Raw genomic sequence first — 26,045 nt, forward strand, 5'->3', positions numbered from 1 at the left:
AGCAATAAGTGAGCATGATTCAGTCAAAAAAGATCCTAGCAGCACAGGCAATTAGGCTGTGTGTGTGTGTGTGTGTGTGTGTGTGTGTGTGTGTGTGTGGTGTGTGTGTGTGTGTGTGTGTGTGTGTGTGTGTGTGTGTGTGTGTGTGTGTGTGTGTGTGTGTGTGTGTGTGGTGTGTGTGTGTGTGTGTGTGGGACCTGACTGACTGGAACAGTGGGAGTTTGAGAAATGTAAAAGTCTAGCCCTGGCTCTAATGACCTGGTATTCAAAGTTTTTGGGAAACTGTGACAGGGCAGGAGATTCAGCCGCTGCTAGTGCAGATATAGAAGGAAAATGATTCTTATTTCCATCTCACATCACTTCTTGAGGGGAATACATCCTCAGGGAAGCATATTTTGTGGAAATGTAAAAGAACACTGGAGAATGATACTGTATGCAAGTTGTGTATGTATGTATCTGTGAGATGTGTTATAGAATTATCTGAACACTTTAATCCAAAAGACCATTGTGATCCATATTACCTTCCACTCATGGGTGACCCAAGGCTGACCTGGTTTTGATGCCTTGTCTTGAAATGGGCAATGTGCCTTTAGAACGACCGCCTGCCTGCCTGAACTGCTACAGGGCTCAATTTTTAAGTCCATTATTATTGTTAATCCTGTGCTTTAATATATAGCTGAATTAATGTATTTAATCATATTACCACACATAACATATGTGGGTATGTAGTATTCCAGTATAGAAAGACATTGCACATAGAGTGGGAGAAAGTGTGGGTTGATAATGGCCCAGATGCATAGTTTTCTCTGGGGGCCACTGGCAGATTAACCAGGTTGGGGGGGCCCCCATTTGAACCTCTTAACCTTGAGTACACAGTGTTGAATCAAAAAAGAAGCCTACATTTAGAGTAGATTATACATGTAAATAGGAATGAATTAACTGTAAAGTTAATAGATAAATGTACAGTGATCTGAGTGGAAATCATACTATACATTAATAGTAATCTAAGAATGTAATTATTCTATGTGTGCAGTGTATTCTCACACTATGGTGATCAGTGTGAAGTTGAATTGTGATTTAATTTAATATTACATAACTGAGATCACTAACAACATGGCATAACATCGTAATTCCTCACATAACTAATCCAAAACAGCATTGTCTCTTGGCTATTTTCTCCTATTTTGCTGCAGTTCTCATTGGGTTTCACGCTTTTGTTGAAATGTTCATCTTTGCCTCAGTTCCAAGTCAGTGCCTTCAGGGGGCTTCTGAAGCTGCCAAGACACTCTGTGTGATTTCTCCATCCTCAGTCCCACAACACCAAGGCGTAGGAGACTTGGCTTCCTGCCAATGAGAAGGTGGGCGAGTATCAGACATGAAATAGAGAGGAGGGGGGGAAACAGTTTAAGCTTTGCATCACACTGCTTTGTCTTTTATCATGCATGCAGCTAAATACATGGGGGAGTGGGCAATGTGAAGGCATTGATCCCAGCCAAAGCCCCAGGCCACTGTCGTCCATGAAAAAGGACAGGAGAAGCAGGGAATACAAAGCACTGAACATTTATGGGAGGTTCATCTTCATGATTATATAATATTGACAATAGACTGTTCATTGATTAATCAGAGGCAAGAAGGGTTGCCAGAGGTTGCACAGCAGTGAGAGCTAGTTGGCTTGTTAGTATCGTTGCATTGGTTACTGAATCGGTCTACATGGGTTCAGGCCCGGGGCTCATAGACCCATGGACCAGGCATAAAGTGTCTGCAAAGAACAAAAAAGAGATGTAAAACGTGCAAAAACAGACACAAAATTACCACAAAAACACCTTAAACAACCACAGAGACTCAAAACGACCCCATCGAAACAAAAAGCAACCATGAAGAGACATTAAAACAGCCACAAACACTTAATATAAACAGCAAGAAACAACAAATGACCACAAATATGTCCAAAATGACCCCAAAGAAAGAAAAACCCTCCACAAATACGCAAAGTGACTACAAAGAGATACAAAACCACTAAAGAAATGAAAAAAAACTACCTCAGAGAGATGCAATATTATCTCAATGTAACCTTTATACAGTCTATGAATGTAACGCATAATTACCTAAAACAGGGCACTTTACCAATGCACTCCCTTCTTTAAAACTGTCCCCCAGTCTGTCCCTCAATTCAAAAGATTCTAAACAGGACCAGCCTGTTAAGCCCGAGAGACCCCGGTCCGGGGCCCTCCTGCAACATCTTGCAGGAAACAGTGTCTGAGGGCATGTTCATTTAATAAACTATGAATGTTTTATATCCATGTAACGGGAAGAAACTCATCTAACTGATCATTTTAATTTTTAATTTTTTTTAAAACCCACAATGCTAACGCTGAGCCTCTGAATTAGCAACGAGCGAAAAATGCTAACAGATGACTGCACCGAAATTCACTCACAAAACCTTATTATTTATCTTTGCTGCACATCCAACCCATCGTTTCACATCGTGAGGTGACACATAATCGAGGGGTACCCTTCATTATCACTCAATTATACGAACTCTCGGAGATAATAACAAGAACAGACATCAAAACATATGGCGCTAGGTAGCTAAAAACGATAACATGGCTCATCTGTGTCGTAGTCTGGTCAAAAGTGGTCTTCAATGGCATTAAAACGATAAAAACGCTGCTGAAGTTAATCCATAGGTTAATCCAATGTATCTGTGTCCCTTTGAAATGATTTCTGATAATCCATGAGCAATAAACCTGCTTTTCGGTTTTCAGATGTCAGAGCGAGAGATAGGTTCAATCGACCAATGGGTTCTAGAGAAACGGTAAAATCCCCATTTCCACCCAAATCACCTCAGAGGTGGAGTTTTGTTTGCTAAACCTCTCTAAAAAGGTCAAATGTCACTTGTTTTGCATCAATCTTGATACAGGGTACTTATTATATGTTGTACTTTGGATTCCTAAAGCTTTTAGTCTACCTTACCATCATCCAAGGGTAGTTTTCACTATAAGTAAAAAAGAAATTTTGGACGCACACTATAATTTACAGTTTTTTACTATGTTCAATCTGAATTTTCTTTAAAATAAAAAACAATTATATTGATTCTGACTTTTCTACATCCAACTCACAGGTTTATCATTACTTTGAGAAAAAAGATTATTAATTTAACCCTTTTAGAAGGGTAGATGGTCATTTGTTCTGGGAATGTCATTTTCGAGCCTGAGACCTGAAAAATAGGCTCAGGGCTAAACTGGGATCTAGTATTCAAAGTGTAACCCTCAAATGAAGCCATCAGTTTTTCCATGACATATAAATAACTCAGTTGATTAGGATTACAGATCTCTTCTTGGTTTACAGAGATGGAATACTTTTTGTGGTTGGGGTGTTTTTTCTTTGGTGCTGTTAAATCAGCACAATCGTACCAATGTTGATGTCACTGGCTTTATTTGCCTGGTGACAGGACTGTAGCTGAAGCTGGTGTTTATGTGGCAGAGATTTCCACAGTCCTGTTTGTATGCAACATGGAAAGGAAGAGTCAGCCTTTTATTGCAGAATGTACCACTTGTAATGTTATCCTGTGTGCCCACTTTTAAAGGCCAGGGTTTGTGATCCTGCTGCCTGTCATTTATGCTTCATGGTCAGCCAGAGCCCCCTCCAGTGGTCTTGGGTGGTATTATAGGCCACCAACAAGCAGCATCGAAGGCAAGCCAGGCTTCATGTCAGCTCTACTATCAACCACATAGGAACATTTATTTAAAGCTAAATTAAAACGTAGTATGCTGGAAAAGGGAAAACATCTCTGGCAGCTTCAGTGAATGTTGGATGGCTGACCCTGTCTTACTAAACTGACAATAAACAGGCTACATACAAGTTAGTACACACACACACACACACACACACACACACACACACACACACACACACACACACACACACACACACACACACACACACACACACACACACACACACACACACACACACACACACACACACACACACACACACACACACACACACACACACACACACACACCCTTACATGATATAAACAAGAAATAAAGTAGTTTTTGGGCAGGTTAAAGGCAGGTACTTGTTTGACAGTATTTGGAATATAAATATCCATTTATGTATCAGCCATTGACTCTGTATTTATGTGTCATTATGAATGTTTAGCATCTTGACTCACATACTAACTTATATAGGCTAGGTCATTGTTCTGGAAACTTTCTGAAGTACAACATAAGAAATGTTCCAAGGATAAAGCTTTAGTTGGTAAAAACCAAAAGATTATCAACACTTTATTGATTCAGCTGTGTTTCAGTCATAACAAAGTGTAGACAAATGTTCAAACCCACATCATTTTAATGCTAGGATAGACACAAAAGATTACATATTTATAAGAAAAGCTGAATGTTAATGTGTTTAACTGGCAATTTAAGAGGCATGGTTTCGTCAGTCACATAGTCATATGTTTAGAGGTGGCTATTAAATATATTTATTAAGATAATACTTTTGCCAAGCCTAAACATATTGAGCAATTGACAAAAAGTCATAATGATCCCCCTATTAATAACTTTTGAAGTTTTAAATATATACTTTAGAAACAGTTGAGAGGGTCTCACAAAATTGTGACTTTTGAGGGGATACAAAAATATTCATCAATAATTCTCAGATTTGTTTAATTTTAAATAGGCCTACTCGGCACACATCGTGGTTGTAAGCTAATATTGCGGCTCTCAATTAAACACTATTTTAAACTGCTTATAACTTCACATTAAGGGCATCAAGCTCTAGTTTTTAGTATCTGAATACTGTTGTTCCAGCAGACCCCGCTAGATGTCGCTGCTCCTCCGTGTGTCGCTGCCGCTGAGAAGGTGGAGGTGCTGCGCCTCCTTCATTGTTTGAGTGGAAGGCAACGGCAGAGGATCCGCCACTCGCTTCAATGTAATCCCGTCTTTCCCCGGTTCACTCTCTCAGTCGTCCACCATGGCGACCGCAGAAAGCCTCTCCAGTCCGAGCGGCTGCTAGAAACTCACCCGGGCTTCATTTTTCAGCCTCTACCGCTGGACGTGGATGTTATATCTCCTTTCGGCTGGGAAATACATACGTGTGGACAAGCCCGCATTTGGAGAGAAGCGGTAAGAACCGTGCAGAGAGTCCTCACCATGGCTCTTAAGGGAAGTGATTCAACTTGTTTGATGAGATTAGGGTTAAGTCCTGGGAGTATTTTTGCCGTGTTGTTTTGTGATCCTGTGGATTTCGAGGGAGGCAAATAACTACCACTGTTAGTAAAACAATGTCATGTGCTGCCAGTAACTGTCCTGTTTGTCCTCCAGTGTGTTTGCAGATATACCTTAGCTGTATGGATGTGTGCAGACGCCGCAGTCTCTGTAATGCTTCATGCCTCTGAGTGACATTTTAATGATCAGGAACTGAGCATTTTGAATCTGTCATCTATATTTCTAAGCAAAGGTGTCCAGGTGAGCCCAGGCTTTGCATTAATGTTACTGTCATGGCTGATAATGTCAAGAGGATTACAGCAGCCGGCTCTATTAACCTACATTATAGTTATGGTGTGAACACACTACCAGACAGTGTCAGGTGGAAAAAACCCCTCATGAGTGCCTGACTTCCCTATTTTCTCAATTATCATTCATGATTGTTCTAGGAAAGGCTTGGATGTCAGCCAAGCACTGGTTACAACATGCATGTTCTCAGGTAGTTGTCATTATTTTTCACTTAACCAACACATAATCTTGCCAATAATACAGTGGGAACTTATTCAGGCAAAGCCAGCCACACCCAGGTATCAGTGACTGTTGCAAAACACAGAGGAAATTGTGCTGTTTTTTGTTGTGGGCCTTTCCTCAGGTAGAAATCTGGCTTTATCAGCAACGCCTCTGGCCATCCAGCTGTCACTAAAGGATTCCAGCTGTGCAGTGTTGGACTGCACTGAGGGGGCCCCTGTGCCCCGACACACAGAGGAGCCACTGTTATAACCCCGGAGACTCTGAGCCAGCAGTCACAGCTCCATGTTACACAGTTGTGGGGAATTTAAGGCAAACAAGTTCAAAGGCAGGGTGGGAAACACTCAGGGGTCTGTAAATGTCCCTGTGACACTGGGTCCTGGGAGGCTATGCTTATGTCACACTGTGGCCCCTGAAACAAGGTGCTTTCAGTTGAAATTGGGACTGTTTTGTGTGTTTGTTTGGACCTGTTTGGAGTTATCCATTCATAGTAACACATACTCTAAAGACTGGTTGATAAATGATCCCTATTGGCCGAAATAATCACTGTCTACTCTTTCACTGCCCTCTGTCTCACTGGTGCTTTGTTTAAAGAGTGTCTGGTTACACAGCATGCATGCGCAGGTCATATAAGACATGAATTTGCAGACTTGGCATGAGACACTTGCCGATAATCAAAGCAAAGGCCTCTGAGTGATGACGGTGGGAGGATCAAATGTCAGAAATGACTGGGCTTCAATTGAAAAATGTGCCATTCATGCTCCTGATGACAGCATTTGGTCTGTTTTCCATCAGCCCCAGGGAGTGTTAGTCTGCTGATGACTGTACGGCAGGTGGAAATAATGAGACATTGCTCTTGTAACTCTATTGCCCTTATTGTTGAGGATTCTTAGCTTTGAATCAAATTTAAATCTTCCTAGCTTTCAGCGTCAGTAACCAAAGTTACATAAAAGTTCTAGGTAAGGACTGAAACCCAAACATGACATTTCAATGATAAAATGTAATGTTAAGTTGAATTATTAATGGATCTTCAAAAGGACTTAATGACAGATTAGTATTCAACAGAGTTTAATACATTTGTGTATTTTGGAACCAGCTGAACAGAGCGTTTATCACTAGTGCTGAACAACAGAAAATGTACTTGATACATTCTAAAAATGGTTTCGTTGTTTTGTTCATTAACCTGTATTGGCTGTTTCCATCTTCCCAAATGGGAAGGTTTGCTTTTTTACACACTGGAAATTGAATATCTTTAATGTACTGTTGGTCAGACAATACCATTTTTAAAGATGTCTGCTTGAGCTCTAGGAATTTGTGACAGTCATCTGTGCCATTAGTTAATTATTGACCAACTGATTAATCATTCAATTATAAAAATAAGTGACATTTTAATCCATAATGAAAATAATCATTAGTTGCAGCCCTACTTGTCAGCCTTGACGCATCTTACCTCATTCATCACATCTACTGGACTGGAAACGTCTTTGGTGTCTCTCCTAAGTATCAGACAGACCATCATCAGACAGAATTTAGTGCCCACTGTCCTTGGCCTATTTTCTCCATGCACTCTGCTGGATTACATTATCCACTCCTTTTTCAAATGCCTTATTCAGCTTTCAGCTTAAACTTGGCAGCAGTCATTCACCTCTGCGGCGGCTGAACAACTGCCCACTGGCCTCGATGCTCCGATGAAGCACTAAGTTAGGTCTCAGGATGACATCAGCCTGCTGGAATGTGCAATGAAGAGAGCATTAAGCTGGGCAGCAGGGCCTCGGGGGATCTGTGGATACATGAGGGGGGGATAGCAGACGCTCTGGTGTCAACCAAGAGTGAGTCCACAACTTTGTCCAAACACAGTCCTCAATCTGAAACACAGTCCTCAACCTGATACAAAAACAGAGTCACACTCAGATGGGACCCTATATGGCTTAATGTGTTACGGAAGTTGACTTTTTCTTGCCCAATCTTGTAGGATCGCCTCAAGGATTTACAACAGCATTTATTTCATAATTTATCCATTATCTTAAAGGTGGGGTAGGTACATTTGAGAAACCGGCTCGAGATACACTTTTTGTTATATTCCATGGAATGCTCTTAACATCCCGATAGAAATCTTAATATAAAAAAATCCATTAAAAAAATTCATCTGTGGAAGCCGTAGTACTGTAAAAAGCACGACCAGTCATTTTAGCCGGCCCGGCTAAAGTAACTGGATGGCCTACCTGCCTGTCAGCCTTCCATCTGTGCACAAACTTATCTCGTGCCCTCATTGGTCATGTGCGCGTTCGTGTGTGTTGGAGGAGGGGCTCTGTAAGGAGGTGGCAGATTTTTTCCGGCAGTGTATTTTCAAATTCTAGCGCACTCGAGCTGGTTTCTCCAAAATTACCTACCCCACCTTTAAGCTAACTTGAACAGTCATTTCAAAAATTGAGCCTATCTTCTAACCATGTATCCATTACTTAACATCAATTTTTTCAACAATTTATCCATTACTTTTGACTAAGAAATTAAACCTTTTAATGATTAACTAAAAGTGAATAATGTATCGATAACATGTATCCATCCATCTATTAATTTGGCTACTCTACACTCTATGTACCCTGGAAACTGCAAAAGTACCCCCTGGTAGGAAATTGCTGCAGTAAGGGATGTGTGAAGTTAGCCGCTCTATGCAAGTCTTCACTGCATTTCTTTAAAAGTAGCAAATCAATAATTGGACTTTATATAGTCATAACTGTAAAATATTTGCAATCAATGTTTTTTACTCTGCTCTCTGATAACCAAAATCCACTGTTCATTCTGGTCACTTCTCCTACAGTGTCCTCACGTATTTTCCTTGATCCCCATGAGACCAATTAAAACCCAACCAAATGTATGTGTGTGTGTCTTTGGCTTTAAGGCCTTGCTTTTACAACTTCACCGATCACCCGTCATCGTATTGACTCTTTGATTTTTACATTCTGGCCTCATGGTTAATTTGTCAAATCAAATTAGGGCTACTTGATTTCCGCTTTGAAATTTAGAACATCCTCGGATCGTTTTTCTTTTTTCGCAATAATTGGTTCAGGAGCAGAGAATGACTGCACGCACATGTGTTTCCTGACCTTCCTCTCTTTGCTTCTGTGCAGGCTGGGCAGTGAGCATTAACAGTTCAGCATGGCAGAGCCAGACCCAGAGCCAATGGGAACAGGACATCGTCTTGGAGCCCCGGAGACTCTTGGCATCAGTACGCTGGACCCTGGGCACAGACCCCCCGCCATGCCCCCTGGGCGACTTGTCACCGTCAGGGTCCGCATGCTGGACGACACTGAGGAGCTCTTTGACATCTCGGTGAGTTGTTAAAGCCGCCTCGCTCAAGCGCATTTCTTGATGTGAATACTAATGGCGGATTGGGACTCCTTATTCTTGCACAGTGCCCAAGAAGCATTTCCCGTTTTCATTATAGCAGCAGCCGTCTGAAAACCAGTTGGCATGGCAACTGCATGATGTTAAGTTGTTGAATGCAAAGATGAAACTGGAGGAATACTTTTAGTATATCAGGGTCCTCCAGTTTATTGTAGTGGTATTTATTCTCCGTGTCCTAATCTCTCAAACCCGTAATACAGCTGTTATCTACTATTAAAACAAATTTCCTCCACTTTGTGGGACCACGGACATTATTTTATTCCACAGTTCTGTCTCACATTGATGTGTTGAAGAAGTGTTAGGAATCCATGTGCTTGTTAAGATAATGTTATGAAGGCAGGAAGGAACACAAAAGAGAGTACAACAGTTTTTTTTATGAATAAGAGGCCAGACTTCCATTTGAATTCCATTCATGATTTCTGGATTTAGAGAATAAGCTTCTCATTGCAGAGATCTGCATTTAGACATTAAAGTCTTAGCTATTTGTGCAGATTATCTAGAAGTTGAGCTTGAATCCGATACTAATTGTGAAAGTCATATTATAAGCTAATAATACTTTAAATGCAAAATAAAGAAACATTAAGGTCAACAAACTAAATGTAAAAGGGTGGATGCAGATTATTCGAAAATGGAAATCTTCAGGAAAACTGAAACTATTCAGGAAATAGGTTTCATTCTTTATCATCTCAAAGTGTTAGGCTTATTGTCAACAAATCCCATGAAATAACCAGAACTTTAGTGCATTTTAAGAAAAGCCTGACTGTGTAAACCAAAACTACTAAAAGTGATACACCACAGAAATGAGCCACACAGAGTGACCAAATTACATGTTCCTTCATTATAATGAACATGGGCTCTGTAGTTTATTTTTAGTCAGTCCCACATACAATGTCCTGCTGCCTTAAATACACACAAGTTCACCATTGGAATTCACACATGAAATTGGTCCTAAATATATACACCATTTACTCCTGTTGAATCAATATATGCTCAAAACTACAGTGACTAGCGGCAGTTAATGAGCCTTATATAAGAAAATAAAAGTATATGTTCTTTCATTTTAAAGATTTACATCCTTGAGAACTGATGGGTTGGGCCTGAATGAGAGTAGTCCGGTTATTCAGAACATATTGAAATACTTACTAATGGTTGGTTGTAAAGTTTGTGGGATTTGTTGAAAGAAGAAAAAATAGAATAACACCAGCATTATCCTTGAAGGCAATGACACACGGCCCTTCTTCCTCCAGCATTCCTCTGAACTTGTGGTGTTTTGGGAAGGTGTTCTCAGACCTTGAATCAATGGCAGAAACACTGGGTGGAGGAAGTGAAAAGACCGTTATTTGTCTTAGAATAGAAGAACAAGCCCCATTCTGTGACCACTGTCCTTCCCGCCTGGAAGAGAAGAATGAGATGAGTAGATAGAGGGAAATGAAGAGTGGTGATGGAGGGAAACAGATACAGCAGCCACAGAGGACTCGTTTAATGTGTATGAATGGGGCTGGGCAGGCACTGAAGCCCCGGCCACACGAGGACGATAACGGTCGTATCTGCTACAGTTCACTATCAGATAGACGGTTCGGCCACACGAGGCCGACATGGAAACGCAGAAAACGATAACGGGTCCCAAGGTGGGTAGATCTACAAACGAAACGCTCTGGGGGGGCAAACGGCTCCGTGTTTACGCCTATACGATCATTTCCTGATAACGTTGAAGCAATAGCCCCGCCTCTCCCCACCTCTCCTGCTCAGAGATCAGGGCTGAAGTCGAATAGTCCATTTAGTTTAGGAACCTTCCTAACGGAGTGAAATGACCCGGAAGTCCCTCAGTGGCAGCCATGATAAGTGCCGTCTCTAGATGATAGGAAAGGAGGTTTCAAACTTCCTTTATAACCTCCTTTAGAACCTCCTTTAGCTTAGGAACCACTGGACCTCCCTTGACGAAAGGAGAAAATGCTACCCCACAATGCCTTGCAGCCGCAGCATGTGCTGTCACACAACAGTCGGCCGTTCACGGAAACAACCGATTATGACCGAGAAATTATATCATGAAAGTTACGGTGCATATTAAGCATCTTAAAACGTATGTGGTAAGTTGCCAAAGTGCTTTGTTTTGAACGTTCATCAGTATTATAATCAAAGAGAAATATGAACGTTAGTTTTGACTGAAATTATCAAATAAAGTCTACATTTCACAGTGTTTACTGAGCTGTGTGGGGTTTGTTCAACTTTTAAAAGATGTTTGAATGGTGATATACACAGTGATAGATGTTAAGGACTAACGTTTATAATAAATACATCTGTATTGATTTTAAGATATTTTCATAGTTCATACAATCATACGTATTGGGATCATTAATGTGCAACACAAGCCGCCGTGTGTAGCGGCGGAGCTCCCTGTGCATGACTGCTAATCTTTCTAGAGCAGTGGTCGCCAACCAGTGTGGTGCGGGTAGATCGCGGACCGTTAAAAAAAAAGTAACAAAAGAAATAAAAATAAAATAAAAATAATAATGTTTGAAAAATACGTTTTTAGATGTAAACCTATCATCCACCACCCCGTTAGCAGGTGCCACTTGATTGACGTATATTTGAGACACCTCAATAATATAATACATTAACCATGCTTTACGGTGACACAAGAGAGGATGGCAGGACTGCAATTTCCCGTGTTCAGTGAATGCAACAGAGGCAAGTCACCAGACCAATCAGAGAGTTGCATGGAAATACAGGTGTGCTTGTGTCATTCAAGCTCGGCTCTGTGTGTGTGTGTGTGTGTGGCAATAGCGCATTTAGTGTGATAGAGAGAGAGAGAGAGAGAGAGAGAGAGAGAGGGAGAGAGAGAGGGACTGGTGCTAGCGGGGACCGTGATGTTAGCATCTGGTTAGCTAGCTGCACTAACGGACATAAGGAGCTGTTTCCACAACAGGCTGGAGGAGAGTCCTCCCCTGTCAGACTGAGGGGCTCAGGTGAGCTAAAGGACTCTCTGAGTGTTTAGAACGGTGTTGTCACAAATTATTCAAAAGATTATTTCCGAGGCACACCTTCATATAATCATTATAGTTATCCAAACAATAAGAGAATAAATGAAAAACAGGTATGAAATACTATATGGCAGTAAAACAAGAATACAGTTTAAAAGGGGAGTGATTTGTAAAATATCCATAAAGAAAAAGAAAATCTATTTACAGTTCTGTTTCATATGGGTGCTGAAAGAGGTATCCATAGATGTCTTCATGTTGCTCTCAAAGTGCACCAGATTGATGCTTTCAACTTCAATATTTAAAAAATAATCTTCCCGGGGGAGCATCCCCCCAGACCCCCCTAGAGGAGGTGAGGTCCGCCCCCCACTCATAAAAAAATAGCACTTTACCCCTGCCTATATATAGGCAGAGGTAAAGTCTAGGTCACTAGTCCATAATTTTTAGTCCATAATCAGCTCACAGCATATATGCTGTGAGCTGATTATGGAGCCTTCATTGTAACAGTAATTCAGATGCAATTAGCCTATATAAAAGGCCTCAAATTGGAAGCACTGTCTGGGCCGTCTTGTTCACTCAATTCTGCAATAGGTAGATCTCGCCTTTCACCTAGGCCGAGGTCGGTGATCTTGGGCTTAAAAAGGTTGGTGACCACTGTTCTAGAGGTATCATGTGTTGTACTTAATACTTAAGGCTCAATATATTCTCACCGTGAGGTCCTGTTTGATTTCCCTCATTTAACCCACATTGCGTTTTGTGTACTATGGGTTAAGTCAGGCATTAAAGCCGTGATTGTTTTTGTTTTACAAGACAAGGTTCTTGATGTCCTCACTCAATCTCACTTTCTCTTATATTGGAATATATGCTGGATCTGCTTTTTCTTTTTTTGGGGTTAAAACAATACGTTTGCCTAAACGTACCTTTTTTAATAGGGAATATCATCAAGCCTAGGATGCCTGTACCCAGGGGCGGACTGGGAGGAAAAAGTGGCTCGGGGATTAATTGATAGACCACTGAATGCGCGCCATGTATCAGCCGGCGACGAAAGTATGTTACTTAACAAAAAACCCTATGCATTTAATGTTATTTTGGACCATTATTCATATAGTAATCACATTACCTGAGCCCTTGAGTTGCCTAGAGCAAAATAGTTACAGCATATATTTAATGATTTTAATGTTAACAGATCATTGATGCAATAACATTTGGACCCAATTTGCCTGACTTGACGCATGGAATAAAACATGGGCGTAGGAAGCATCCTCAATGTGGGTGAGACAATTTAACAGGGGGTGTGGGCAGGTGGTGGACCTCACCTCCTCTAGGGGGGTCCGGGGACATGCTCCCCCGGGAAGTTTTTTTTTGTAAATGTGGAAGTTAAATGCATCAATCTGGTGCACTTTGAGAGCAAAATTAGGGACTAAATCTATGGATACATCTCTCAACATGTGAACAGATTTACTTTTTCTTTCAACATTTATTTGAACAGCAAGTGGAGGCAAAAGTGACTGCACCCAAAACAATAAACCTGCTAGCTAACTAGCCTAAACTCAGTAACAGAATGTGGGCAACACGTTCTTCTCCACAGCCGCGCAACCTCTGAGTCAGACGTCACTTCCCCCTTTTCTATCCTACGGGTACAGCCACTCCCCCTGAACCCCGTTTCCCTGCCAACCCCCCCCTCCCCTATGCAAGCCCCTCCCCCTGAACCCAGGGCTCGCCACAATAATGTATACTGTATACACAAACTATACAAAAATGCCTTTACGCTTTGGAGCTTGTTTATCCATCTGTAAGCAACTGCCAGCTAGGTCTCTCAGTCACTCACTCCTGATCGTTCACTGCGCAGTGACAGCTGCTACGGAGCTGATGTGTGAAAGTGAAACTATCTGATAGATAGAACATAGGTAGCCTATCAAAACGGCCCAGCCCAGCCCAGTGGGGTGTGGGCCACACCCCTGGAACACTTACAAATGTGGGCCGGTAGGATTTAGGTAAGCAAAACAAAACTAAAAAGGGAGTGGCCGGAACACTTACAAGCTCGTAATCTGTAAAAACCTGCAATGAAACTACTCTCTGAGGCTCTCTGAAGAGATATTAACCTAAGAGCATACAGTAGATTTTTATGGAGTTTAGATGCCACAAAGATTTAAGATTAAGACAGCTCTACCCTCCAACAAATCAACTCACTGATGGTTGGTCATTTTTCATATGATAGATGTCAGATCTGTATTTATGGCATGTTTATTTTATTTTCTGACTTGCTGTCAGATTTCAAGCAGTTTGAACTACAGCACTGTCTCTAGAATAAAAAAGCAGTAGTGAAATAAATCTTGTGAGTTTTGTGAGACCAGAGCTGCATTGAAGGGATAACTCATACATAGCCGGCTTTTCCACTCTATTGGCCTTCTCGTGGACTTATCATGGTGGCCATGAAGGTATAGTTGAGCTGTGGTGATGGTGAACTAGAAACAGCTTTTGTCACTGTAGCAGACAGTGAAGGCTGAAGGTGCTGCTCAGGAGACGGGAACAAAAGGCTCAGGCGAACACAAAGCTTTATTCATGCTCAATTTAACACACATTATGTCCACTGTCCCAAGTAAGCACTTGAAATACACATTGATGTTGGTTTTGCCTAGAGGTGTGCGAGGAGTACATTTTCATCCGCTTAAAGTCTGAGTGGAAAGATCTGTTATCTTTTTGAAAAAATAATGCAATAGATGAAACATGTTCTGCATTCAATTCAGTGTTGTTAAAGTTCAGTGTTTAAAGACAACATATGTTGTGTAGAGTTGATGGAGAAAACCCCATTGGAGCCCATAGATGCCTCGAAATAATTTGTTCTGGCAAGGCTGTTAAACAGTTCCTTCCTTTGTGATTGCGTAAGCTAGATCCCAAAACTCTCCGTTTTCTTTTTTTGGTCCAGCTGAGACGGAGGCTACAGAAGACGGGCGTCAAATTAGCCCAGATCTCCCTGCTGATGTTAATCTATCCCCTGCAGCAGTGAAGTGAGAAGATAGCTGCATGGTCTACAAACTACATTTGTCAAGCAATTATCTACTCCTTTATTTTCACAGCAGGAACCTACAGTAATGTTGGAGAAGAGGCAGTTCATCTTAGGTGATTTTATAGTCAGAAAGGCTCGAGGTTTGATTTTTCTGTCTATCCCTTTAAGACAAAAGGTCTAACTTCACCCTGTAACTGATATGGCAGGTTTCAGTTCCTGCTCCTCTGGTTCAGAGGGGTAAGTTTCCACCTCAGCTGGCAGAATATCAGATGGTTGAGTAACAAAAAGAGGCCATCGAGCCATCTCGTGGGTCACATCCATGCTGTGGCCTACTTAGCACTCTGGCCATGAACATACTTGTTTTGATGCTGATGATGTCTGGCTGAGCAAACCTTGATAACGGTTGACTTGCATTGATTAATAAGCACACTGGGGTCAAAATAATGGCTCGGTTATGCCTTCTCTAAATTTCTATGGAATATTTTCTGATTCTGTCCATAATGCTCGTGCAGAGTTCAGCAGAGCAGGTTATCCAGACGGTAGCCCTCTGTCTGTCTTGTAGTCCTCAGGCGTACATACAGTGACTCTGTCTGTACCCATGTTTTGACGCTTATGTTTGCTGATGGCTGGTGGAGGCTGTGCAGAAGTTGCCTTTAAGGAGTGTGATTGTAGCTTGGGTTGGGAGGTGGGGGATGGGATGATAAGCAGAGTGGAGAGAGAGAGAGAGAGGAGTCATGCTCATTCTTATGAATGAAGGAAACAGTCAGGGCCCATTAGCTGAACCTTACTGCTAGAATACCAACTAATACAACCCAACATGTGATGTCCTGTTTCCTATTTAAGACTGAAATTAGAAACACAGACGCTTACGACTAGAAACTCAGAGACAAATCTATCTCTCTCTATCATGTTGTTCTACTACTTCTGTTCTTTCTCTTAACCCTGTAAAGCACAAATATATTTTATATAATTTATTTTGACCTTTCAGATGTTGTTGTAGGGAGCCTCTGGAGCAGAAATGAAAGAGTTTTCAAATGTTTACGTTTTGGTTAGTTTTTAGGGAAATGTTGTAATATTGCAACGTTGGGCTTAGTTGGGAGCAGAATTTCTGTATTTCTACTCATTGTCTGAATAAATATATTGAACAACTAAGGGTTGATTTGCAGGATTGATTGATTACTTAGCCCTATATCAGTATATCATGAATAATAATCACACATCAGTCATATTTGTTATGAATAGCCATTTATTAAATATGAATACAATGGTACTCCCAAAAACAGTTCCTATCATCGGAAAAGCAGAGTCACACTTGGTGCATTGTGTGTTTGTGTACCCTTTACTGCAGTGTCTGCACTGCAGCGTCCTCTCTTTGTCTTCACTGGAAAATGTGCCACAAGGTCCTTCCGTACATCCAGTGTGATCTCTTGGATGGGGCCCCGTTTGGTGGACTCCCATCACCTGAGGATGGTCTCTTCTGAGCATTCAACGGGCTCCTTGATATCACCGTCGCTGCTGGGCTCCCGTTGCCTGAAGATGGTCGTCCTCTCTCGGGTGTTTTCAGAAGAGTTGTGTTCACCTGATTAGAACAGAATCAATCAAGATACATGTCAAAAATACATCAGGATACAAGTCAAAGATATTACAGTGAAATATAAAAAAATATTACAAACGGCAAATAGCAGAAATGCACTCTTACCAGGATGAGAGAGGATGCTAGATCTGCCTGAAACTGTCTCCTGTTCAGGATCTCCTGCTTTGGCATCTTTTAGAGCTTTGCATTCCCGCTTGTAGAGGAGCCAGGCGTTGATCACAGCAAGGATGATGGTGTGCCAGAAGATGTACACGTACCAGCGTCGGGACTTCATGGGGAACTTGTATTTGGCCGTAAACGAGTCCAACAAATCCACACCTCCCATGTTGTAACCATAAAAGTCAGTATTGGGACTGATGAAATCTTTTTTCAGCCAGCGATACCTGTCACAGGCTTGGTGGGTTTATGTTGTTGTGTCTCGATGTCCACATAATCACTGCCTGGGGGTTCATTGGGTTGTTGGTTTTCCTTGCCCATGTGGCCACAGGCATCTTCATCTGCCTCTTCTTCACTCATATCAGTGTCACTGTCCTCTGATTCCATCTCAAACTCACTTTCACATCCTGCACACTGAATTGAGGACCTCTCTTTGCTGGTAGCATTCTGAAATGGAAAAAGTAATTAATAAATATGTATCAATAATACATATGCTTATTATATTGTAATAGATTACCTGCATTAATAGATAGGGTGGTGGAACAAGTGTTCATTCTGTCTGGCTTAGCCTATTATCATACTGAAAGGAATGCATGCACCACCCCCTTCCAGTTGTCCCGATGCAACAAGTATCTGAATCCTATTTACATTGTAGACTTGAGTCACACAATGCTACCTGGCTTAGCCTATTATCATAATAAAAGGAATACCTACACCCACACATGCAGGTAAACCAGTTCAACAAGTCACACAATGCTGATAACAGGCTAATTATCATACTAAAAGGGATACATCCAAGTGTCCCAACACTGTTTCCAAAGAACTGTTTCTGCCAGAACCAGAGTTAAATGTATTGTTGTAACTAATTAACTGATAAGATACAAGTAGAGTTTAAAATATTGCTACAGATATAATTTCACATACTTTTATCAGAAATAATGTATTAATTTATTCAATTCTGGTCTTAATTCAAAATCTTACAGAGGACACATTTAGAACTTAGTTATAGTGAATTATCAAAGACATTATATTTCTATTAGTGTTTTATTTCCATATGTGAACATATAAGAAGGGCAATCTCCATGACAGGGACACATGCTATTTTGACTACCACACTGACCCAGTGTTGTAATATTACAACGAATACATAAGCTGCTCCAAATCAAATTTGATGAATGTATTCCACAATAACTAAATATGTACATGTTCTAGACATTGTAATAATCAAAACATATTTGAGGCATTTTACGTACTTGAATCTGACATGCAATTCAATTCATTCATATCCAGTCCAATAAAACAAAGAGATGTTGCTCATTTGAAGATTCTGAAGTTGTGTGAGTGTATGGCCAGAGGGCAGGACCTATAAACACATTTACAACCCAATAGCATTGTGAGGCTGAACAAAAGGACCTTTTGACTATGTAAATGTGGTCTTTAAAAAAACATTTACTGACTTTTTTAGGATAGCTTAAAGGGTTAAACTATAATGAGCCAGAGAGGACTGCAATATGTCCTCTCCAGCCATTACTTTGTCCATTACACTCACGGTAAAGGCCTTTTTATTAAAAGGGGAACCGTGCAGAGAGAAAATGTAGAATTCATTGATTACAGATCACTTCATCTCTTGGCATTTTCATTTGCTTTCCATATGAGATTTTTACCCTGCCTCATTAAACTCCAATATACTACTTTTGCTTTCCTTAATACTGATTAAGTCTCCAGGAAGTGAATGCACAAGCACAAGTAAAACATAATGTTATCCACACTTGCCTGGTCCACCAGCTAAACTAAAACTAAAGAATGTCTTAACAAGAATTTCTGGGTGGATTACCTTAATAATTAAGGTTCCTTAGGATAAATATGAATTACTTTAGTAGTCCTCTTCTTCTTCCTCTTCCAACATTAGCAGTTTAAGATGGTCAGTGATCTAGTAAAGTATATAATAACTATCTTATCTTATAATAAATAACATCTTAATGGATTGACACACATTATTTTTACAGACTCATGGTTTCCTGAAGATGTATCGTAGTTACTTTGTTGATCCTATGACTCTATATCCAGGGAAACAACATTTAAACCATTACTTTAAACCGAATGAATAATTCCAAAATTAATGAAATTCACTGAGCCCTGCTTAACGCCAGTACGTACTTCAGGATTGTCATTGTGAACATTTTAAAATGCTGATTTGTATCCCAAAGTGCAACTTTACCAGTAACTACAGCTTCATATACCTGATGCATTAGTCTTGTTTCACATCCAAGGCAACTTCACAAGACATTGCAGATGAATAGAGTAAAACTCTGATTGTTTTCTCATCACAGAATGTAGTAGGTGTGGAGCATCAGAGCTGATCAGTGAGTTAAGATTACACATCAGCAGCTAAAGATGTTTTTGGACGTCCCTTTTAGCCTTGTTTGTAGGCTCTAATCCATCATTATAACGTATAACACTGTCATCTGTCTTAACATAATAGATATTAAAGATACAACATCGAAGCGTAGATTACTATGGTAGCCTCTAAAATACTAATTCAATGAGCCATCTCGACCCACAATAGTATTAGCTACAGAGTCCATGTGACAGGGGGTAATTAATCTCTCACTGAGAAGCTGACTAGCCGTCTGTGATCTCGATGCATCATCCCCATGTCCGGATCTATAGTTTATCACTTGCAATTCCAACATTTGTCCCAGCCGAGCAGATACAGAGGCAGTGATTGAGAGATGAAACCCCCCTATGCCTGTGACCAGCGATATGCAGCCTATTTTGGGACACTGACATGATGCTTGAGGAGATGTTTTTTTACTTTTTCCTATTCCCATAACTAAAATGTTTACAGGTCAGTGGGGACCACCCAAGATAAAGGGGGCTATGTCACACATAGAAGGACCTGCATGGCTTTTAGAGCACGACTCTCACATTAGTCCATAGAGCTTCCCATCATCCTACCCTTTGCCACTCTATCCCCCATATGCCCTCACCCATTCATTGTGATTGGAAGCAATTAGAACAGCTCTAGTGTGCTTTGTTGTCGGCTGAATGGCAATGAGGTCTGGACTTAATGAGTAGAAACATGATGAAGGGCTTCTTTCAGCTGTGTCTCCTATACAGCTTCTGAGTGGTTGTTCAGTGACTGGCAGTGTGTAGGAATCGCTGGGGTGTTTCTGTTCGTTGCTACCTGTAGATCAATTCCCGGATACAAAGAATCAGCTGTACGAAATGCATTTGTAGCTACATTTTTCAGCATATATCTGAATACCAATTACTCTATTAATTCCAGTGGCTAATGCTCACTTACTGATCAGAGTACTTATTACATTTGACATTTATACAATATTCATTAATAATACAATGAGATAATTACATTTATCTGTGTGTAAATTATGTTTTCAATGTGAGGAATCTACTCACCAGTCACCACATGCTATCTCACTGCAGAAAATAATAATACCTCTCTTATTTTTGTGCATTGAATATTAAGCTACAGCGAGCAGCTTAGCCTAGTTTAGCATAAAGATTGGAAACAGGTTGTAATAGCTAGCCTTAGTCTGTCCAAAGGTAACCCAATCTTCCTTTTAAATCCCTGAATATTTTTTTTACAAGGGGTCATACCAGACCATTCTACACTTTAACCTTTTATTTTTAACCATGATTTATAAGCATATTTAAACCACTTACGTTTAGAGTGTTGCTTTTCTGTGTTGACTTCACTTTGTGTTAGCAACAGTGTGTATAGAGAGAGTGGGAATCCCCCATGCTTATTAAACATCTTCTTGTCAAATTAATGCTCACGTGTGTGTGTTTCATCTTCTGCAAAATTGCCTCTGCATGGCGAGACTAACGTTCAAGCTACTTATTATTTTCGTAAAAATGACAAAGCACATTCTTGTTGTGCAAATTTCAAACCTGACATGTCGACTGTACATGAAGGCAGAGCTCAGAGACGGGAAGAAAGTTTAGTCTGGCAGCATTGTGCTAAACTCTGAGCTGCTTTGGGGACACGCTCTGCTTCCCCAGCCTCACTGCTCTTTAGGGGAAGAAAACTGAGAGAGGTGGTGGTTGAATGATTTTGGCACAGAGGATGATTTGGCACCAATATTTCTTGATGGGCTGTCATTGGCAGAATATGAATTCAAAGGAGATTTGATTGGCTGTAACTTAAGAGCGCTTGGAAGAATGGGGTAGCAGCTATGCAGCCCAAAGCAACAAATCCAACTCTCCCACCATGTCAATGAGTTTTCTAAACCCATTACTGTCACTCCCTGTTCTCTAATATGAGTCATGCACAGCAAAGAGTGGGGTCTCTTTAAATTGACTTCCCTGAGTGACTGTAGCAATACCCTGATGCCCATTTCTAGTTTTTTAAGGTGTCCTTCTGTTGTGAAAATGTCATTTTAAAGCAACTACATGAGCAAACTAGTAGGGATGCACCGAATATTCGGCCACCGAAAATTATCGGCCGAAAATGGTTAAAAAGGCCCTTTCGGCTTTCGGCCGAAAAAATATCACCGAATGTCAGAACAGGCTTACGTTGGTAACCTAACGTGTTGTTGTGATGACCTAATAAAGACGCGGCGACCATGCTCGCGGCTGGCTCACAGGGGGGGGGGGGGGGGGGGGGGGGGGGGGACATTGACCTTTGTCATCGAGATTGCCCTGAGCCTTTAACAAATCGTATTAAATAATCTGATGACAGACTGTAAACAGAATAGCTGAAATGTTAACAAACTAAATACCTCAGTTTCCTCTAATCATTAACCCATGTTTGTATCATGTAGTTAACTCCGTGTGTTGCTGCTAGCATACATAACACCTGACGTGGAAACGTTACTCGTGATGGAGCTACAGAGCTGCTAGAAAGACGGTCGAACCCGGTACATTCCTCCGTCTGCATGCGGTGCACTTTTGCTAAATGTTTAGACAAATTGCTCGTGCTTACATGCTAAACTCTTATTGCACTTATGGTAACAAGTATTCTCCACATCGAGACGGGTAAAGTTTAACCACACCTCGGAGCGCGTTCTCTCCGCCATCTCCGCAGTGTGCTCCGCTGCATGTAGCAGCTGCGTGTGTGTAAACTGCCCCGCCACCCTCGCACACAGACGGGGGAGAGAGATCTCGTCTGATCGAAAATACATCAGACGCATTTGTTGTCTTTGCATATTAGAAACGAGTTGGCGACACTAAGACTGCGATATAATGTTTTTTAGCAATAATACATGACATATATAAATGTACTGTATGCATTCAAAAGTGCTGAATAAATGTTTTATGGACCCATAATAGTGATTATTATTTAAGTTAAGTGTTGCCATAATCATGTCTATTTCCATAATCAGGTAGCTGAACAACATTGGTAAAAAATGTATACATTATATATATATATTTCTATTAATCATTTTCGGCCTTTCGGCATTCGGTTTTCGGCCAACTGTTTCCTATTTTCGGTATCGGTTTCGGCCAAGAATTTCCCATTCGGTGCACCCCTACAAACTAGTAAAAAGATGAAAGGAGATTGACCAAGGCAATCTTCCCCCCTCTTACAGTGAGCTGGTCTTTACACAGAGTTGTGAATGAAAGGATTGTTAGAGACAGTTTAGAGATAAACAGCACCTCTCTGATTTTATCTCCCATGTCACCCGAGAAAGTGTTTGCAGCTGGACCGTGGAGACAACCAGAACGATGCCTTGATTCAGCGAGAATGCTGGGAATTACCGGCATCCAGACGTCTGATGTTTGTCACTGCTGTCTGTTCCGCTAACAAATTACATCTGTTCACTTTTGGGAGCCATAAAATGGAAACATTTCTTGCTACTGTACTCGAAGATCACTTTCCCAATTGTATTGCTTCCTCCTGCTTGTATCCGTTGTTATTCTCTCTCTTATTCTCCGTGGCCTCCTGCCATGGAAACACATAATTTGTTGTTTATAATCCGTCCCTCTGCTGCTGGAAAGCAAGAGTTGGCTCCACTGCCACAACCTTTGAGCTGTGTGTGTGTGTATATACTCCCTCTGAGGTGATAGTTTGGATCCCTGGGTGATGCCCTCTTTGTGAATATACATCGCTTCAGCACTATTGATGCATGTTGTAAAGGCCACATGGAATCACGCTGGCCTATGCGTGGGTTGCCATGGCTACACATAGAGGTGGACGAGGAGCGTCTGAGCCGGTTGCCATGCTGCAGAGCTCTGTCTTCCTCTGATATCTAGGGGGTGGGGGGGCGTATTCATGCAGAGCATTAATGTGAGTTTAGTGCGCTAGCATGGAGATACGCTGCTGCACACCAATTAGGACTGACTTATTCAGGAGACACAGCCTACCTCTCTGTGGGCTGTGGGGACGTGTGCAAGACGAGTTTTCATATTCAAATTCCTTGACTGACAATAACTTTTGGGGGATTTTTAGTGTCTTGGTTACGCTGCTGATTGTTTGACCTAGTTTCCCTGAACGATGGCATTGTGTTTGGGGGGTGGGGGGGGGGCAAGAATTTAAGGGGTTGAGGTCAGGTGATCACATGTCACCATAACATGATTTGCTTCTGTAAAACCAGTGCTGTGGTGGTTTTGAAGGCTCACAAATGCAATACAACATCATATTTTCCACTGGTGAATGATACAGATTGAAGCTGGAAAATATGAACAGTGTTCAGTTAGAGCCCTTTCATCCTTCTTGCACTTGCTGAAAATATCCTCATCCTTTCCTCACATGAACTCTGAACCCTTCATTGCCTTTCTCCCATGGCATGAAATTGAAATCCTGGCATGAGGCAGGGGATGGGGTTGGGGTTGTTTCCCACGTACAGCCATCTTCCTTCTTCACATTCTAAAAATGTAATTGGGTCGAAGAAGACACAGGAGAGAAGCAACATTGGGAATTATGCGGTGGCTGATGGCTAAGAATACTAACATGCTAGAGAGGATGCTGGGAATCATAATCTTTCATTTGAGTCATAAAGATAAACGGCTTTTTCATCAGATCAATTTGTTGAAGCATTTTACATCTAAACTGGGGGTATCTGGACAGATTGGTTTGATACAAAATAATAGATCTTAACTACATCTACGAGATGAATAGGCACGCAAATTTGTGTGATCTTAAGTATCTACATTATCACGACAACCATTACGCTTTCAGCTATGGCCGTCTGCACAGTACATACCTCAGTGTCTCACCGTCACTGATCTATGTTGGGTAAACATTAATAATGTCTTGGTAATGTGAGGATTTAGCTTAGGAAATTCAAAATGGATAGCTAAAAGCAATGCAACATTCAGTCTGCAACATTCAGCTTCTGCTACTTCGAGTTTTTGAAGTAAACTTGTGAACTTAACCAAGCCTGAGGCAACCTGGAGATGAGCCATCAATAGGGTCGCTATGTGTTTTGTGTATTCTTTGGACCTGTGTTTTCATGTCGGTCAGGTCTGGTCTGCAGTGGTGGATTAATACTATGAATGAGTGCCTGTCCATCATCAGCCCAGCTATTGTGAGCGTTTTCTTAACAGCATGCTGAAATTAGATATGCATCGTGCATCTGGTAGGAATGTGCATAAATAAACGGTTTCCTGTGAGAGATACTGCTACTGAAAGAAAATCATTTTTGGAGCAGGGCCTGGTGGATTTCCATTACGGGAATGAGGGATTGTTGTTTGAATGTTAATACCTCCATCATGTCTCCTTTTTTTTCATGAAGCAGCCACAGACCTGTTGTAAACACAGATTAATTGCCACCAGCCATTTGCTCTGCATCATCCATGCTGTTTCCTTGAAGGACAGACAGCTCCGAGCTACTGATGAAAGCTGTCACTATTTGCTGTCATGTTATGTCTGCCACCATTATGCCGCACTGCTTTCTATACGGTGCACAGGTGCTTTGGGAAAAGTGATGCCTTTTTTTATAATAAGGCTTGTTTCTATGGTAACAAAGATGGATGTCTCTTTGTGCAGGATCCTCATGTTTGTTTGATTCAGACAGCAGTGAAGTCGACTCTATCTGCCCGTGTCGCCGTTTGTCAATCCACAGAGAAAGGATGAGGCTAACACAACCTGTGATCTCTTTGTAGGGTTTTTTTTTCTGACAGCAGCATGGAGGTGGATCCTCTGACTTTTCAAGTACATACATTATTCCATTGAAGGTTTCCCTTTGATGACAGCATTCTGATCCTTTCATTAAGCTCTTGAGAGCATCCCATTGACTAAGCAGCAGCAGGGTTGGGACACATCACAGTGCATGATGGGTGTGGCAGCAGCAGTAGTCCTGCTCCTAGCTAGCCGTCCCTCTGTGATGTCCTCCTACAGTCTCAAATAAAGGGTGAAGCCCTCCTGGGAGCCGTTTAGCCTTCAGCGGCTCAACAGCTTCACAGCCCCTCTTCAATGAATTATGAATTTCTCATTGAGATTCAGAGGGCTAATTATATAATGTCAGACCCGGCTAGCAGTGTGATATCATGGGATTATCCTTATCCTGTAGTGCCTTATTTTACTCCAGGTGCTCTGGCTTCACCTTCCCTGCTCTCACATCCTGAAATGTTCTTATCAGCTAGAGTGGCGTGGGGCTGCTCAAAAGAGGCCCATGCTGCTCTTTTTTCCTCCATATGTTATTTTTCTGCCATGCTCCAGTGGTAATTAAAACAGAAACGCTGCATTTCATCCCAGCTCAGTTTTCCGGTCAGTGCTGTAGCTCGGCCTGCAGTGAAGTCGATCCCATGATGCATTTGCTTGACATGCTTGCCCATTAGAATTCCTTGCAGCTGTACCTGTGCAGCTGAGCCCGCCTCCCACTGCTGCCTGCCGGTAATTGAATTTGGGGTCTCTTGGGTTGATAGAGGAGATGTGTGGGAGGGAGAGAGAGAGGATGAATGAACCAAAAGATTGAGTAAGGGATTGAATGTGTTTTGAGAGAGAAAATAGTGGAAGAGAGTGAAATCTCAAACCCCAGCTGCACATATGCCTGCTGGATAGATCTTGACCTGACAACACTCTCCCATCTAGCCTCCATAATTAAAATGGGAACTGTTGCATAAGATACCATGGAGAATAGCAAACTAGAATATTTAATCTGTCCTGCTTTTGCTTTCCTCTCCTATAAGGGTGTTTAGGCTCCTTTGTAGATGGGGCATCACAACTTTTCTCCATCAGTCTCTATTGATGCACGGAA

General features: G+C 41.4%; 1 protein-coding gene across 1 annotated transcript in view; it reads left to right on the plus strand.

Annotated features, from left to right (window-relative positions):
• Nucleotides 1-4,885: 4,885 nt before the first annotated feature.
• Nucleotides 4,886-26,045, plus strand: part of LOC117544330 (FERM, ARHGEF and pleckstrin domain-containing protein 1-like) — a 56,916-nt gene continuing 35,756 nt past the window's right edge. Inside the window, 2 exon segments of the mRNA XM_034213269.1 lie at nucleotides 4,886-5,132; nucleotides 8,870-9,071. Coding sequence (XP_034069160.1) covers nucleotides 8,898-9,071 — 174 coding nt within the window. The 5' untranslated portion in view covers nucleotides 4,886-5,132; nucleotides 8,870-8,897.

This window comes from Gymnodraco acuticeps, unplaced genomic scaffold (assembly GCF_902827175.1).
Source record: "Gymnodraco acuticeps unplaced genomic scaffold, fGymAcu1.1, whole genome shotgun sequence".
NCBI classification, from domain to species: Eukaryota; Metazoa; Chordata; class Actinopteri; order Perciformes; family Bathydraconidae; genus Gymnodraco; species Gymnodraco acuticeps.